Here is a 16,166-nt window from a genome sequence, read left to right on the forward strand (position 1 = left end):
TGGAAGGTTCCAATTTTGCAAGTATATCCTATCCCACTTTAGGGGGGTGTTTAAGCATATACCGAAACACTGCTTTCTTCAGGAAAACATTTAAAGCTGTACTTGACCTTACACTTCTGTGAAGGCCTTTTGATTTTATACACATGCTTACAGTGCAACACATGCTCAAACACTTTTCTCGTAGGAGTGGGGCCCTCCTGCAGGCAGATCTCAGTTCTCACACAAAGCCTCTCCAAGACAGGCTATATCCACAATGCGGCACTTGCGAGACGGAGACCCGGTGCAGACAAAGAGAAGGCACAGATGCTCGTCAAACAATTGGGTCTACTTCATTGTCTCCCAAAAAAGGCACAGATGGCTGGGGTGTGGGAGAGACTAGACTAACACCCCAGCATGGCCAAAGCCCTGGGAATCATCAAATTACAACAAAAAGCAAACTGACTATGAAAAGAGTTTTCTGCTAAAAGGAGGGAAAAGTCATGGCTTAGCACCATGAGCTCAAAGCGTGCCAAGGCTGATTTTAAACCATCTAGACGAAAAGAGAAGTAAGGCCATGCCTGACTATTTTGGCAGCTCCTCTGATAATTCAGGCCATTTAGGCAACATTGAATACATCAATGCAAGCTAGAGCCAGCAGCCTGAAGTTTTGCCTGCCATGTCTCTGAAGATAGGAGTTGGCCAAAGATGTTGCATGTGTTTATAGTGCTGTTCATTCAGGTCTATATAATTAACACAAGGTTTGCTCAGAAGTCTACTGGGGTTGATAAGCTGAGCACAATATAGAGTGCTGAATAAGGTCCATAATAACCTTTTATAAGTGAGTGTATTACATGTGCAAAATTCAGTGCTTTAGAGTCACTGTAATATGATTAAAGGGCATAATTTAGAACTTGCAGGTGGCAAAGGCTGAAATGGCATTTTAAACAATAAAACAAAACAAGTGCATAGGTGCAAGACTTGGGGTCAGTAATGGCTGCTGAGGGGGAAAGGACAGATCAGATAGCTAACAGGCTGGAGCTGACACAGCTGTGGAAAGGGCAATTCGCCGGCAGTATGGCTCCAGGGAAAAAGCAAAACGGGGCCAGATTTAACATCCACCAAAATCACTGGGAATTCTTCCACTAACTTTTCTGCTATGGGCTAAAGGACAGAAAATCCACCTACCCACCTGCCAGTGACACCCTGAGATGGTCACAGGCAGCAGGAGGTGCTGGCACCAGAAGAAAACATAAGACAATGGTCCAAATTACGTTACAGGCTTGAACTACTTGTTAGAGGGGACCTAAAGACAGCTAGTCGTGTTCAAACGTGTCTTTGCTTCTGAAATTACTCCATTCCAAGCTTACCTGTTGTATTGCCCTGGCATATCTATAGGAACCCCAAAGGACCGCCACCTACTCCACCAAAAGGAATAAACTGCTGTCACACAGGACCAATTTCATATGCCAAAGAAGTGGGGGTGTGAGGCAGTAATGTATCATCTAGTAGTACTAAGCCGCAATGGTAAGGGATAAACACGAGACTACACTTTCAGGATCTGTACCAGCTCATGACAGGGCAGAAGGGAGCCTAAAGTTGAGAATGCCACTTGTCTTCTGAACGTGTCACTGCTTTTTTCCCCAGTGAGCCAGGACAGAACGTCCAAGATCCAAAACTCTGTTAAAGACTGACTCATCTATAATTAAAATCAAAATACACCTACATGGATACATGCAATCAGTGTCAGTAAGAATATTTAGTTTAATTCTAGTGAGACCCCCCACCTTTTCCTGCCTGCTCCCTGCTGATCAAGAAGTTAGTTTAAGGCTGCACATTCAACATACATCACAAGTTTGATGCAAATATTCATCTGCCAGTCATGATCAGAACTGAAAATGGCCCCTGCCACATTTTCAAAGCCAATCTATACCTAGGAACCTCATGCGGAAAGCACCTTTCCCCAGCAAGCTTTCCTGCCAGCACACACCGAGGAATAACTCTGGCAAGTCATGTTGATCTGGGCGACTCTACTTCTTTGTGCCCTGTATCTACATCTAAAATGGTAAAAGACTTACATTAAGGAGAGGAGGGGACCTCACCTTAAAGGTTGTACTTGGAGCTGAGCCACACTGACTTCCTAAGCAGCTGGTCTTCCAGCTCTGTTCTGTGCAAACAGAGGTCCAATGTCCAATCCTCGTGACTCCCAGTAGGCTGCAAACATGGAGATACTGGTGTTGAGCCATGAAGGCTACACAGCACGTTTATATCTAAACCAGGTCACATAAATACAAGTCCATACGCGCTTGCCACAGGTTTCTGCCAGCAAAATTCCCCCACCGTATTACTAGCAGCTGATAGCAGCAGGCTGGGGACCCACTCTAAACATGCACCTTCACCTCTTCCCCATTCTCCCCAACAACTCAATTCTTTCCAACTTGCATGTCTAACTCCACATCTTCTTCCACTACACCTCATTTCTCCAGATCACAGCCACAAGACTCCTGTCCTGGGTTCTTCTTCTCATGTCTTCCTCTGAAAGCACTTCCTTGCTCTCTGCACAGCACATGCTGCAGCAAATGCAAAAACTGGGAGCCACTGCCTCTGATGAGAACAAATTATTATGGACCAGCTCCCCCACGGCAACTGCATGAGTGCAGACTTTACCTCAGAGTGCATGCAGTTTCGACAGCTTACCCTGCTCATAGAAAGGGGTAAAATGACCTCAAATAACAACACACACCTAAGTAAGTACTTACCACACCGTAGCTAATCACAGTACGCTGTAACTCTACTGCCTGCTTATGGTAACTATGCAGGTGTGCCTAAGTGGTGGTGGTGGCTAACGGGAGCTCAAAAAACTTAACCAGGTGCTGAACAGAGGCAGGGGCAAGCAGGCAGTGCCTCCCTCGGCGAGAGAGGGGAGTGTTTGTACCGGCTGCACCCCACCTCTAGCTACCTGGCTTCCGCAGGGCCAGGTAGGCCCCGGTAGGCCCCGCGGGCCTCCCCAAGGGCCAGCGGGCGAAACGGGCTGGGGGCAGCAGGGGGGGCGACCGGGCCCTGCCAGCAAAACCACTGAGGAAGTTCAAAGGCCTCTGCCACACAAGCCTTAATACAAAATGGCCCCCACCCCCCGGCGCTCCCCGCACCCCAGGGGGGTGGCCCGCGGCGGCGAAGCCCAACAGCCGGGGCCAGGCCGTCCCGCAGTCCTGGGGCGGCGGCGGCGAGCGGAGCCGGCAGCGCGCCCCCCAGCCGTTACCGCCGCCCGTACGGTTACCGTTAGCGCTGCCGTTGCCGCGACCGTTGGGAGCGCGCGGCGGGGGGGGGGGGGGGGGGGGGCGGCGCGCGGCTCTGCGGCCGTTAGGGAGCGGCCGCGGCTGTGCGGCTGGGAGGGAGGTGGCGCGGCGCCCGGCGGGGGCCCGGCCGGAGGGCAGCCCGCTTCCTTCCCTCCAGAGGCTGACAGGTACCTGCGTGAGGGGCGGGGAAACCCGCTGGGGCGCCGCAGGGCTACGAGAGTGCCGTAAACCAGACTTCGATACGACTCAGATAACCATCTTTTATTTATTTTTTTGGGGTTTTTTTTTTTGCTCTTTTTTTCTTTTCTTTAAAAGTGGTATGTTAACATCAGGTCCTTTCTACATTTTCAGAGCTCTGTACAGGTCTTAAAAGGAAATAAGCAATGCTTAATGTACAAAGTAAAAACAGAAAACTAGAAAAATCTGAATAAAATGGAGCAAGTTGCTGTCAGGGGTACAGTACAAATTAGTAATTAGACGTCATCTGAAGTGCAATACCACTGCAGTAAGGATGAGTTAAGGAATGAAATAAAAATACTCTATTTTAAACAAACAGTATATATATATATATATTTATATGTATATATTTTACAGATAGTAGACCCAGTGATATCTGTAGAATTGTAAAAACATATTTACAAATAACCTTTTTTTTTCTTTAAACATTACATATACATCAGCACCATAGTAAGAAAAAAACAAACAACCCCCCAAACCTATTAAAATCTACCTCTCTAGTACTTGGTCCCAGTACGGAGTATTTGGAGGAAGCTTTACAAAGAAACAGAGACTCAGTCTTCATCGTCGTTTATTCACCAAAGCCTGTCCCTCTCTAATGACCATGCCGCCGTGCAGCAGTTGCGTTGCCCGACCGGCGCTCGCGGCGTGCGGCTGGGCCGGCAGGCAGCCCCGCGCTGCGCCCGGGCCTGCGAGAGGCAGGCCCGCCACCCCGTCCCCCGGCGCTGCAGGCTCGTGCCCTTTTCCTTTTGGTGCAGCTCTTTCACACCGGGCAGGATACGCGGATATGCTATGCTAGCTCCTCGCTCCCGCACCCGCACGCACGCTCCCAAACACACACACATGCACACACCCAGACACGTGCACGACCCCTTTCCGCTCCGAGTATCACTTCTCTCATGGCCTGTCTACCCCTTCCTTTTATGCTAGTGCGACTAAGATCTGCTTACCCACAAGATGCTTGTGGACTGAAAACTTTGGCAGGTACTCTCTCTTTACAGAATTCGGGCCCAGCCCAGCTCCTACAAAGAGGCAGGCAGACAGATTCCTGTGGTCTCCAATAGGGACTGGAATTCCTGTGGTCTCCAATAGGGACTGGAATAGGTCCTTGCCCTGTACTTTAAAAAGGTGTTAGCTAAAAGAGTTTTAACTAAAGCATTTTAAAAATCTTGCGCAATCATGGCAAGCTATATATATATATATATATATATATATATATATATATATATATATATATATATATATAATAGAACTGATAACTCACCTTGACTCGCTAATCCATGTTAAAAATGCAACTTGTCCTGTCTACGTTATAGCGTTTAAAACAGGTACTTCCCCTAGTCTAGATAAGCCCTACAAGGGGTTACTGCACAAAAGGGAACTGTAACAGGGTGCTGAGATGGTTCCAGGCCCGTCTTATTCCCATTCCTTAATGTGATGTGTATCTGCACTCCACAGAGAAAGGAAGGACTTGCAAATGCAAGGTACCAAGCCCCTCTGCTCCCATGGATTTCAGTGGCTCAGCACTTCACATGCCTAGGCCCAAAGAAAGCAGCACACAAAGAGGTAATTGGTAGCTGAATAGTCAGTATTGGTAGTTGTACAGTCGAGACATTTTCACTACAGAGCACATTTTATGGTTCACAGAGGCTAGGGTTAGGCCAGAGGTTTCCAAACTCGTTGGACGGTTGACCACTGTTAACATTGTTTATGTACTACTATGTACCCTGATTACCAGCTCTTAGCTGAAAACACTGACAAGGAGATAGGTTTCTGTGCACAGCTTACCTCGGCCTCTGACTGCAGCTTGGGAACCACTGCTTTAGACATTCAGAATGGCTGGCATCTCAATATTGTAAAAGACATATCACAACTTTATTACAGTGCTGCTCAGCACAGGTCCACATTGACCCTGGGAAGAGAGAGTGGTATGTCTCTATTACCTAAAAGCTCATCTGGGGAGACCCTGTGATTGTAATAACTAAATCAATTATTCTGCTCATTCATGAACGTTCTTTAAAATAGTCCTTCCTTGATTCCTGTTTTTCAAATAATGCAGTGAATTTTATTCCAGCAAACCAGAGAGATTAGACCAAACACCTACTTAAAACAGAAGATGAGGTTGCATATGACAAATCAAGAGCCCAGAAACACCAGGGTAGCAATATATGCTGAACTTGACTATTCAAGAGGAGAAGAGAAATCCATTCTGAGCACCAAACTCTCCTTGTTCATTTTCTCATGCTGGTTTTCTCCTCCCCTTCCTGCCCCTTTGTGGTGGCTGTTGCTCACCTGTAAAGAAGTGCAGTGATCTTACCTTGTTTTATACTGAGTGCTAAGAGGGAAAAAAGGTCAATGGAAAATATCCTGGAGAGGAAGGAGAGATGGGGACCTGCTTAGGACCTATACTGACGTCTCTGGGTACCTCTTTGCCCTTTAACACCATTCCCAGCTGCTGTTCTCCACCCCCTAGGCAGCAGAGACATGCTGAAGTGCTCTGACAAAGAAGCACTACTGCAAGTCCCAAGGGGACTAAATAGCTCGTTAAGTTAACCCACCCACCTACGTGTCTCCAGTAACGGTCCTGCCATCAGACTGTCCTTCTCACTGTACTGCCAAACTTATGTTCTGCTACATCTTTATTGGATTTTTATAACTTTGCAGAGAAAATGGTGACCTCTCCGTGACTGTTTAGGTTTGTCACATGTGTGCTGCACATTCCCTTGTGACAGCCCAGGGCACGCCCTGTGGGCCTGACTGTGGCTCACCTGAGGCTTGCTTACAGCCAGGGTTAAGCCTGTTTCTGACCAGGGCCTGTGCGATCACCTGCAGACATCTTTAGGCTTTGCTCCCAAGTTTATTCATCCAGTGCTCTGAAAGTTGCAGCGTTCACAGTAAAATGAGGTGGGAGATACTGGGACCACCCCATACCACTGTGCAATGGAGAAACACCGACTCTACCCAACCAGAGACATCAGCTGGCTTTTCCAGTTTCCCCCTCCTGCCCCACACACATGCAGTGGATCCTGCTGTGCAACGGAGATTACTTTGTGGAAGTCTTGTGATGCTGATATTTTCAGCATTACCTGAATCTTCCAAAGTTGGTTACAGATCAGCTCAGTTTGCACGACTGAGAATAAAAGAAAATGAACAAAATAACCCCAAACCAAACCAACTCAAACCAAAAAACAACCCAAGGATGGGGAGAATATCCAACTTTCTCGCTTTTCTTAAAAAAAACATAACAACCAAAGCTCCAGACTATACAAGCCCATTCACTGGGGGTTTCCAAACAACTCATCAAGTTCTTGTATCCACTCATCCCCTGGTCCGCTCTTAATGATGGAGTCCACAAGGTCTGTGCCCTCTCCTAAACTTGAGAATGACCCCCCTGCTCCTTCATTACTGTAATTGTAAGATATGTCCTGAGTGGGATTCCTCTCGTAGGCCTGGCCTTGGCTGCTCTGAGCAAAGTTGCTGCCTGGCATCTGTTGTGTAGGAGGCTGACTAAAACCAGACATAGTGGGGACCCCTTGGCTTATTGCAGGCATAACCATCGGCCTGGCCTGGCTGGTTCCTTGTTGCCCGGGTAGTGGCTGCAGCAATTGTCTCCCCATTGTTGGGTTCAGGGCTCTTACTGTTCCACTAGCGTCCACAACTGTCTGATTAAGTCCCTGTGGAAAATGTTGCTTGGACAGCCTCGGCTGCCCAGACTGCATTGGGTACGTTGTACCATTATTGAAAGGCCCGATTTCACTGCTAGTCCTTCCGGGTATACCTTGTAAGCCTCGCTGCTGCCAGTTTTGTGTTCCTTGAGGGACAGTCCCCATCAGGTTTTGAAGTCGTGGTGCTTGTGGCCTGGGTAAGACCTGGCCCACAGGTCCCTTCATCTGCTGCTGATGTTGGGGAAGAGCAGAGTTTACCAGCATGTTCTGACCAAAATTGCTGACCATTCCCACAGCTTGTCCAGAGGCAGGCTGCCTCGTTCCCTGGCCTGTGTTATGTGCCATGTTCATGCCACTTTGGTTTGGGTGCTGCAACATTTGGCTCATCCCTGTGCTCATACTGTACATTCCTGGTTGGCTGGAGGAGGTGTTGCTGTAAGGAGCCATGCCCATATCTGACTGGCCTGCTGTTGTAGGCAGCGTGCTTGGGTTCTGGGAGGGACCCACTGCCATCATGCTTGCGTTCTGGGCCATCATTCGGGATGTCCTCATGCTCTGGAGTGCTGCTTGGTTCCGCACGGCTGCCATATCCTGGGGAGAACCTACACCAAAAAGGGGGGGAAGGTAAGAAAAAAACCACAACCCTGCAAATCTTAATGAACACATCTTTGCATAAGAGAGAATGTGTAGGGGCCTTCTGCATCACAGGTTCCAGATTGCTGTGCTTTTTGAGTCAATAAATTATTGTTTCATGTGAAGGTTAGCAGAGAGCTAGAAGGTGTTCCATCCTTAGGGGAGATAGATACACTTGCAGGCTATTGTTAGACACGCTTCAGAGATGGTGTGTTCCTTGCATCATTCTGACTGCAACCTCAGTCCTCACCTGCAAAGTCCTCTCTCCTTGAGGGCGAGAGGCAACACAGCTTGAGTGCTACCCTAAACAGGAGTCGCTGATCATATTACGTATTCATTTTGTGAAGTGGGACACTCTTCGGTAGGGAATACTATCAATACAGACCATCAGCCTAATTTCCCATAAGGCCTAAAATGGGGCTGGCAAGGTTAAAAGGCCAATGATGTACTCGTTAAACAATTCTCAGTTATAACAATTTTGGGATTTCTACCCAGAAACATTCATGGCGTTGGGTTCCTGAAGTATCAACACAACCTGATTCCATCTGTGATGCATGAGTCCACAAGAGAGTCCTATTTCAAAAGTGAATTTGAAGCTTTCTTTTTTTTTTTGTGTGTGCTTTCTTCCCAGGACCAGTGACAATGTACCATCTTCTCCATGGAAAAAATCAGTCCCTAAGACTTTTTAAAGTTATACACACACACTGTAATTCAGTAGTACTTATCTTCCTCAGATAAGTCTGATCCTGGTTCTACCAAGCAAATGAGAAAACTTCCACTGGCCTTCAATGGAAGCAAAATAGCTGAACTTTAGTTAACTATTTGAAGCTTTCTCTTAAATATCTCCACTGTCTTTCAAAAGTAAGGCTTGAAAATTGAAATGTCAGGCTCAGAGGGCCAATCAATTTTTTAATAGCTCAGGAGGCATAAATGAATGGATTTTCTATATCATTGTTACTGCTTAAGTCTATGGAAAGAAGAAAAATTGTTTTTTGTGGACATTTAAAGCACGGAGAGTGTATTAGTGAATCAATATTATAAGCACATTTTACTCTACCTTAGGCCAGTGATGGGAAACCAGAAAATCCTAACCTTGTTAAATTCCACACCATGGCAGATAACTGCACCATGCTTGTGTCTTCCTTTGTGGGGGGAGGTTATTAATTTCTGGGAAGCCAATATGCTTCTGTATTTACTATCTTTATTTAAAAACAATTACCGGAGCTCTGATTATGCCACAGGTTCATTGTGGTTTTGAGTCAATACCATAGCAAACTAAAACAATAAAATACTCTGCAGGTGAAGCTCCAAGAGAATGATGCAGACAATTAGTCTCAGCTCAAACATTATTAAATGTAAATATAAGAAGTTTGTTTAAGAGTCATAAACTGCATGACAAAATCAGGATGTTCTTAAATCAGCCCCTACCGGTTGCTCCTCAGCTGCAGATAACATGCCTGATTATCAGAATACAGAATATCAGGCCCTGCTATTTACATTGTCTACGTTTCCATGAGAAATGGGTATGAATAAAGGAAGTGCCATTCATACGGTTTTGCGAACATAACAGAGTGGATGGCTACATCTCTTTTTTTCTGACAGCCGGTAAAACTTCTGGAGGATGCTTTCAGGTCAACTCTCCAACATACAGAAAAATAAAGCATTTTGTAGCATTAAGAGAGATCATATGGATCTCAGTTGCACAGGGCAAATGTCGTGGCAGCTTTTACTATACCTATGCTATCAACTGAATCGTTTTCTCAATGACTGGCACTTCTTTTTAATTTAGATCACCTCTTTCTTTCATGATTGGAAGACGTCACTTTTTACAATGACTTCAGCAAGTGCTTAAGTATATGAATAATGTGAAGAACTTACTTAATGTATCTTTAGTTATTTTTCAACTCAGCAGTTGAAAACCTCCAGAGGAGTCCCTTATCAGCAAGCAGTTCACACTGCTTTTGTGAGCTACTGTTTGACGCAATTTTAGGCCACCTTCTGGTCTCACTTACACATAACCTATTGCACTGGATTACATTCTTGTGACTAAAAAGGAAAAATGATCAAATATTTATATTGAAATTAGCTCATTTATGAAAATGAATTCTTTTTTTGGTCAGATTAGCCTAAACCTCGTTCTGCATTACTTTTAAATAATAGATGTGAAGGCATGTTTTTTAAAAACGTTTATATAGAAATAAATGTTTTTTTAAAAAACATTTATATAGAAAGATTTTACATATGATTCTCAACTAATGTATGATGGTGCACATGCATACATTTTGATTTCACAGATGAATTACTGAGAGCATTTTCATTTCATATAGACTTTTTGTTGCCAAATATAAGAATATGAAGGTGATCTGTACAGCTACCCTGTTATATACCAGCAGAAGAACTGGCTGCCTCTTCAATACCTGGATACTGGAACTGCAGTATGCTTGCCTCCCTTGTTTTTATTGCAGTTACCCGGCACTATCAAGAATACACAGCACAAGTGCGTCTTAACTCTTGTATCTTTAGAATCCATGGTTAGTGAAATTCAGCTGATGCTTTGTACTTAAAAAGCTCAGAATTAACTTTTTTTCCTAAACCAAAGTTTTTGTCCTTAAGTTCTTCAATTACCTGCAAGTATACTGAAATAATCCTTGCGTTTTTGAGTTGATTAAAAAAAACCCTCTATTTTCATCTCAGATGTTTCACTGTTTTTCCCATACCTGACATTTATCAGACACTTCTGCCTAGTCCTTCTCCAAATTAAGATGACCTCTCTGAAATTCCCTGCTCATGAAGTTAAACAAAGTGGGGAATGAAGAGGAGTAAAAGCAAGACAGAGTGCGAAACACTGGCTGAAAAAAATATATAATGAGAATAGGGCAGATAAAATAAATACACAGAATCCAGAAGTCAAAGAGGCAGAACAGTGGTCAAATGAAAAATGGAGCTTTTGCTGAGGAGAGCAGAAAGAAAATTAGAAACTTAACTAAATATATAAAAGTGGGCAAAACCCTTTGGTAAAATACATAGTATGTGCAAGTGCCTAACAGCCTGGCCTCCTGCTCTGGCACACTGCTTAACCCCTGGTCTTCAAAAAATGAATGAACTTTCATATGCCTGCTATAGGTGGCATATGTTGACTCCAATATGGGAAAAAGAATTTGACTTTTACCTTGAAACTGATTGACCTGTTGCACTGGATATGGGTTCCGCTGCTGCTGGAGATGCTGCCGAGGCAAATGTGACTGCTGCTGCAACTGCTGAAAATGAATGAGGAAAAAAAAAAAAGCAGAAGAGAAAGAGATGACTAATTAATTAGCAAGCTAAGAAAGGGGCTGATGACAAAAGTACTGCAGCAAAACTGCAGTGTTTCTTATCTAGCAAGCTGTTCTTGAGAGACAAGCAGACTCACTTGAAGAGTCCTTCTGAGAGTACTTGGGCTACTCAGCACATGGACTCCTTTTGGTTCAAAAAGGAATAAGCACTGAAGCTAACATCAGCTCTCCTCACTTACAAGCTCTTCATCTTGACCTCTGAAGCGCAAACTTAACTATCTTCAGACTGAAAGAAGAGGGAAGGATAGGAGATAACTGCACACCTAGGTCTGAAGTGCAACTGTAACTACACACCCCTTTCTTCCCCCAGTCTTGCCAAGGTCTAGAGATATGTATTCCTGGTACAAGTCTTAGTCCAGCTCTGCACTCAGAACGCTCAGCTGCGAGGAATCGTGCATCCCAGTCTCAACACGGTGGCCTAGAACTATTCTCTAGCCAAAATAAAAAGGTCTGTTAAGTCACATTTCCTCTTCTGCTTCGTTGAATGATATTTAGGGAGCGGGTGACTGCAAAATGCTTCCATTCCTGGATCCAGCTCACTCTGGTCTTCTGTGGTTGTTTGCTATGAATGCTCATGCATTCAAAACACAATCAAGGATTGATTATAAAAACAGAGAGTGTGTCTATCAGTGCTTTCAAAGACTAGGGTGTATTTGACTAAGCAGTTAATGTAAGGCTATATCTTGTTGTTTTATCAGCAGGCTGTACAAATGCTGTGTCTAAAAGCAAGGCTGAGTAACAAGAGTAAGGGAACGGCAAAGATGGGAAAGAAGCCAATATGAAATCCTTGTGTTAAAAAATATTTGTTACAAACTATCAAAAAGATAAAGGAAACCTTGTTAGGCACAAAGCACCCAAAAAGCTGGGAGCTTGAGAACTGTAACTTGACCACTTTTTCATCTATGTCCAACACATTTAACAGCACAGTCCTATGGTTCTTCAACACTTTTAGGATTGCCTTCAACAGCCAAGTCATTGACTGGCTCTTGGGTTTATGTCCTTGAAATGGCCTTGCCCATGTGAGAGCATTACTGCATCCTCATTTTACTGCGCTTGCTCACCTCTGACCCTACTCATGCATCTCTTGCCTCAATACCTCGAGGAGTGTGCTCCCTGCTCACTGTGGGAGTTCTCAAGAGGACTGTAGGAAGAAGAAGGGAGGACTAGAAATATTTCAGTGGTAGCACAACATGAACAAGGTCTAACTCAAATTAAAGCAGACCCTAGATTTTAACCTGTATTCCTCCAGGAAGGGAGGTGAAGCAGGGTTAAAGCAACTGTTGGCCTGCCAGTACATTTTCAGGGTGGAAGTTAATGGACAGCAAATTTAAACTTAGGTATAAGCTTACTAATGTAACTGATCAGTGTGACTTTCCACTGATTTTCTCCTGTGTTGCAAACCACAGCTGGGTTAAACATGCATGGGACATTACCATTTGGACCAGGCAATTTAACATCCATATTGCACAGGTCTGAGACCCCCCCAGGAGCCAGGTGACAGACTCTAATGCAGCAGATTCAAACTGGCGCTCTAAGAGGTGATTTTACTGTTCTCCCACTTCTGCCTCCAGTTCCTGCCTTGATGCCGCCTTTCCCTTGTGCTAACATAACCATTTGTGCTACTGTCTTGATAAACCAGATGAAGGAATTGATCTCGGTAACTACTAACTTTTTTTTTTGCTAGGTTACTTTTAACCCACGTCAAATCTTTGTCCCAGATCACTGCACAGCTGTATATAGCTTTTGTCAGTGTAAGACAACAGTCAGAGGAAAGGGAGAGCAAAATCAGCTCTCACAGTAGAAGAGTCTGCTCCTGCTAGGCTAAAAGCATCATGAGGTAACAAGTAAGAGCTTAACTGTCCCAGTGTCTAAAACCACATGCAACTGTCATGCTCACTGCTGGCAACAGAGGGAATATTTGCCAAGCTAATGATAAGACTGAGGCAGATGCCTCTTTGATAACTGTGGCTGAAAAAGCATGATATAAGCCACAGAGGAGGAATTATCAGATATAAGAGGAAGGGCGGGTGCTGCACTGTCTCTAGTGCTCATGCTCTCACACCAGCACGTGCTGCAGTGCCTGAGACGTGGAGATACTGTACCTGCTCTGCTAGGATCTGCTGCTGCTGCTGCTGCCTTTGCTCCCTTAGAAACTGCTGCTTCTGCTGCTCTATCACGTGGAGCTGGGCCCGCTGCTCAATCAGCATCTGCTTCATGATGGCTGCTTGCGGCTGGTTTCCCAGGAAGGCGGGAGCCCCAGAGCTGGTGCCTGTGACCACGCTGCCGGAGCCCGGCGGGACAGCAGGCTGCATAGGCCCTGCGGTCCGAGACAATCCCACCTGGTGCTGCTCCTGTGCAAAGAGAGAGAGACGGCCTTGTTATTCAGCACGCTCCACGGGAAAGGAAATTACAGACGGGGAGCAGTAAGCGGTGAGTCTGTAGGTGAGGACTGGAGCTTGAAGAAAGTAAATGTCTTTGGAAAAACCCTTGTGGCTTGTGACTGATGACATGGGCTGTATCCCACATGGAGCAGGTGGCAGCTCCCTCTTCCCTCCTGTCACAGCCTGGGATTCAAAGTCCTAGGCACCCCCTCAAATAAAGCAAGACCACTTTACAATTCATTAGTAGCAAAAATAGTAAAGTTGTGTACTTAGTTTATTTTCATTCAGCATACGTAACTTTAGAGTCACGTTTTCCCAAGTTTTTTGTCCATCATCATGAAAACCAGAAACATATTCCCTCCTTTTCTGCTTCCTTCCCTTTCTCCATAACAAAATGTTCATACAATCCTCTGGATTCGGGAGCTGAGATCTTAGGCATGCACAATAAACAGTGAAGGCTGGCAACACCAATTCCCCCTATATTGTGCCAGAAGCTCAGGATTTAGCCACGTAATGTGTTTATTTAAGATCTCCATCGAAAGCTTGTCCGAAAGCTAGACCGAAAGCTTGTCGCTTGTTGATGGAGGACCTACGTGATGCCACAGGCCCCTTCCCCTCAGCCCGCCCCGCTTTAAGGCTCTAATCCCATTTGCTGCCTTTTAGGGCTGGGAAAAAGCGGCAGTAAAAGGCCGAGGGGTGAACTCAAAAATCCCCGCGGCGCTGCCGAGAGCGGCCGCTCGCCGCCCGCCGGCAGGTGGCGCCGCCCGCCCGCCCGCCCGCCCGGAGGCGGCGGGAGGAGGCGGAGCAGGAGGCGGAGGAGGAGGAGGAGGAGGATGGGGAGGATAGGGGAGGAAGAGCCCGCCGCGCCTCCGCCCACAGCCCGGCCCGGCCCTGTGCGGCCCCCTGCCTGCGCGCAGAGGCCTCCCGCGTCCGGGGGCCACGAGCGGGCCGGGGGGCAATCCCGGGATCACCGCCCGGCGCCCCCCGCTTTTCCTTTTTAACAAAAAAAAAGAGCGTTTAAGGGAGAGAAATAAAAGTAGCCGCTTCTCCCCTGCCAGCCCCGGCACCGTCCCCAGCCAGGCGGCTGCCCCACTGCCCCCGACACCCCGCTGCTCCGAGGCTGTGCTGTCCCGACGCCCTACTGCCTCCCCGACCCGCTGCCCCAATGCCCCCGACGCCCCGCTGCCCCGACTCCCGCACCCCTTAGCCGGGGCGTCCCCCGGGCCCAGCAAGGCAGCCTGCGCTTCGGCCTGGCCAGGGAGCGGGCGCGAGGCAGCAAAGCGCCAAGCGTGCGGCGCTGCGGCACGGTGCCGGGGCTGGCTGAGGCGGCCTGGCCACAGACCCGCGGCGGGACTGGGCCCCCTGGCACCGCTAGTGCTCGGAGGGCAGTCGGCTGCGGCGCGGACGAGCAGGTTTAAATGGCCACGCAGAAAGTGCTGATGGGCAGATTAGAAGAGGCGTGCGCGCGCGGGCAAGGAACCCTGGAACGGATTATGCGCTGATAGCAAAAGTTAAGTCTTAAAAATTCCAGTCCCTCTGTGTAAGCCGTCAGCCACCGTGAACAGGGTGGATCCCTGTTATCCACTCCGGCATTTGCAATAATGTTGTAACATGAGACCATCCCACTGCTAGGGAAAAACAAACAAACTTAAAAGAACCCAGTGCCTCCCTTTGGCACCAGGGAGAGAGCCCTGTCTCCGAAAGGATGGCTAGCTAGGGCCTTATTTAAAATAACAATAATTTGGGGGTTTGATTACAAAGCTGCACGTGTAGAGTCACACTGTTTCCCCAGTGTTTATTCTGTGTTCTCCTTCCTTTAAAACAGATTATGGATTTTCTTTTCTCCCCTGTCTACTTTTAACATGATACTGTCTGCTCACCTCATAATCACTGATACATTTTACCCCTCTTGCAATAAAGAGAAGTGTTATTCCCCTCCCCAAAGGAGGAACTGAAACAGGCTGTTTGTTGCCTCAGTGGCTCCAGGCCGCCCTCTTGGCTGTGCTTGGCCAGCAGGGCAGACCCCAATTCCCAGTCACAGCACGTGGGCCACAAACCCTCCTTCAGCAGGGAGGTGGCTCCAAGCACGGAGGCCTGGTCTGGGCACCCTTTGCACCTAGCACTGGGTGCTCTTGCCCTCTCCCGTCCCCAAGCTCAGCACTTTGCCAGCGCCCAGCCCTGCGCACAGCAGACTGGGATGCCCTGGGGCTCCCAGCGGTGAGGGACGCTGCGGTTAGCTTGGGCTGGCTTCCTGTAAGACAAGAAGCTGCACAAGAGATGCTCCTCAGAGCAGGACCTTCTTTTTTCAAGTATTTGGAAAGCCACCAGCACATACAGACTTGTGATGATACGAGCGCTCTTAATCTCTGCTGCGCCACGTAACCACTATCCCAGGACTGCAAAGTGCTACTTGCTTAGCAGAGCTGGTCTTAACATTGCCTCATGATTGTTTTATACAGATGGTTATTCTTTCAAGAACACTAACTTGATGGAAAGAGCCCAAATCACTTTAGGATTCTCGGCAAAAGGCATTCCAGGGTAAGGCTCACCCGCTTCATGGATGGTTCGAGTTATGCCAATACTGCACGACTGGAAACGCACAGAAAAGTAGTCTTGTGACCCCAAAAGCCCAGTCAACAAAAGGGT

General features: G+C 47.0%; 1 protein-coding gene across 5 annotated transcripts in view; it reads right to left on the minus strand.

The window, feature by feature from the left end:
- Positions 1-3,513: 3,513 nt before the first annotated feature.
- Positions 3,514-16,166, minus strand: part of MAML3 (mastermind like transcriptional coactivator 3) — a 327,612-nt gene continuing 314,959 nt past the window's right edge. For 4 of the 5 annotated variants that reach the window (XM_068942095.1, XM_068942093.1, XM_068942091.1 and 1 more), the window contains 3 exons: positions 13,242-13,490; positions 10,977-11,064; positions 3,514-7,776 (listed from right to left, as the gene is read on the minus strand). In XM_068942095.1, coding sequence (XP_068798196.1) covers positions 6,785-7,776; positions 10,977-11,064; positions 13,242-13,490 — 1,329 coding nt within the window. In that variant the 3' untranslated portion in view covers positions 3,514-6,784. The remainder of the gene's footprint in view (positions 7,777-10,976; positions 11,065-13,241; positions 13,491-16,166) is intronic. The other variant, XM_068942092.1, reaches the window with a different exon arrangement.

The sequence above is a fragment of the Struthio camelus genome, chromosome 4 (genome assembly GCF_040807025.1).
Source record: "Struthio camelus isolate bStrCam1 chromosome 4, bStrCam1.hap1, whole genome shotgun sequence".
NCBI classification, from domain to species: domain Eukaryota; kingdom Metazoa; phylum Chordata; class Aves; order Struthioniformes; family Struthionidae; genus Struthio; species Struthio camelus.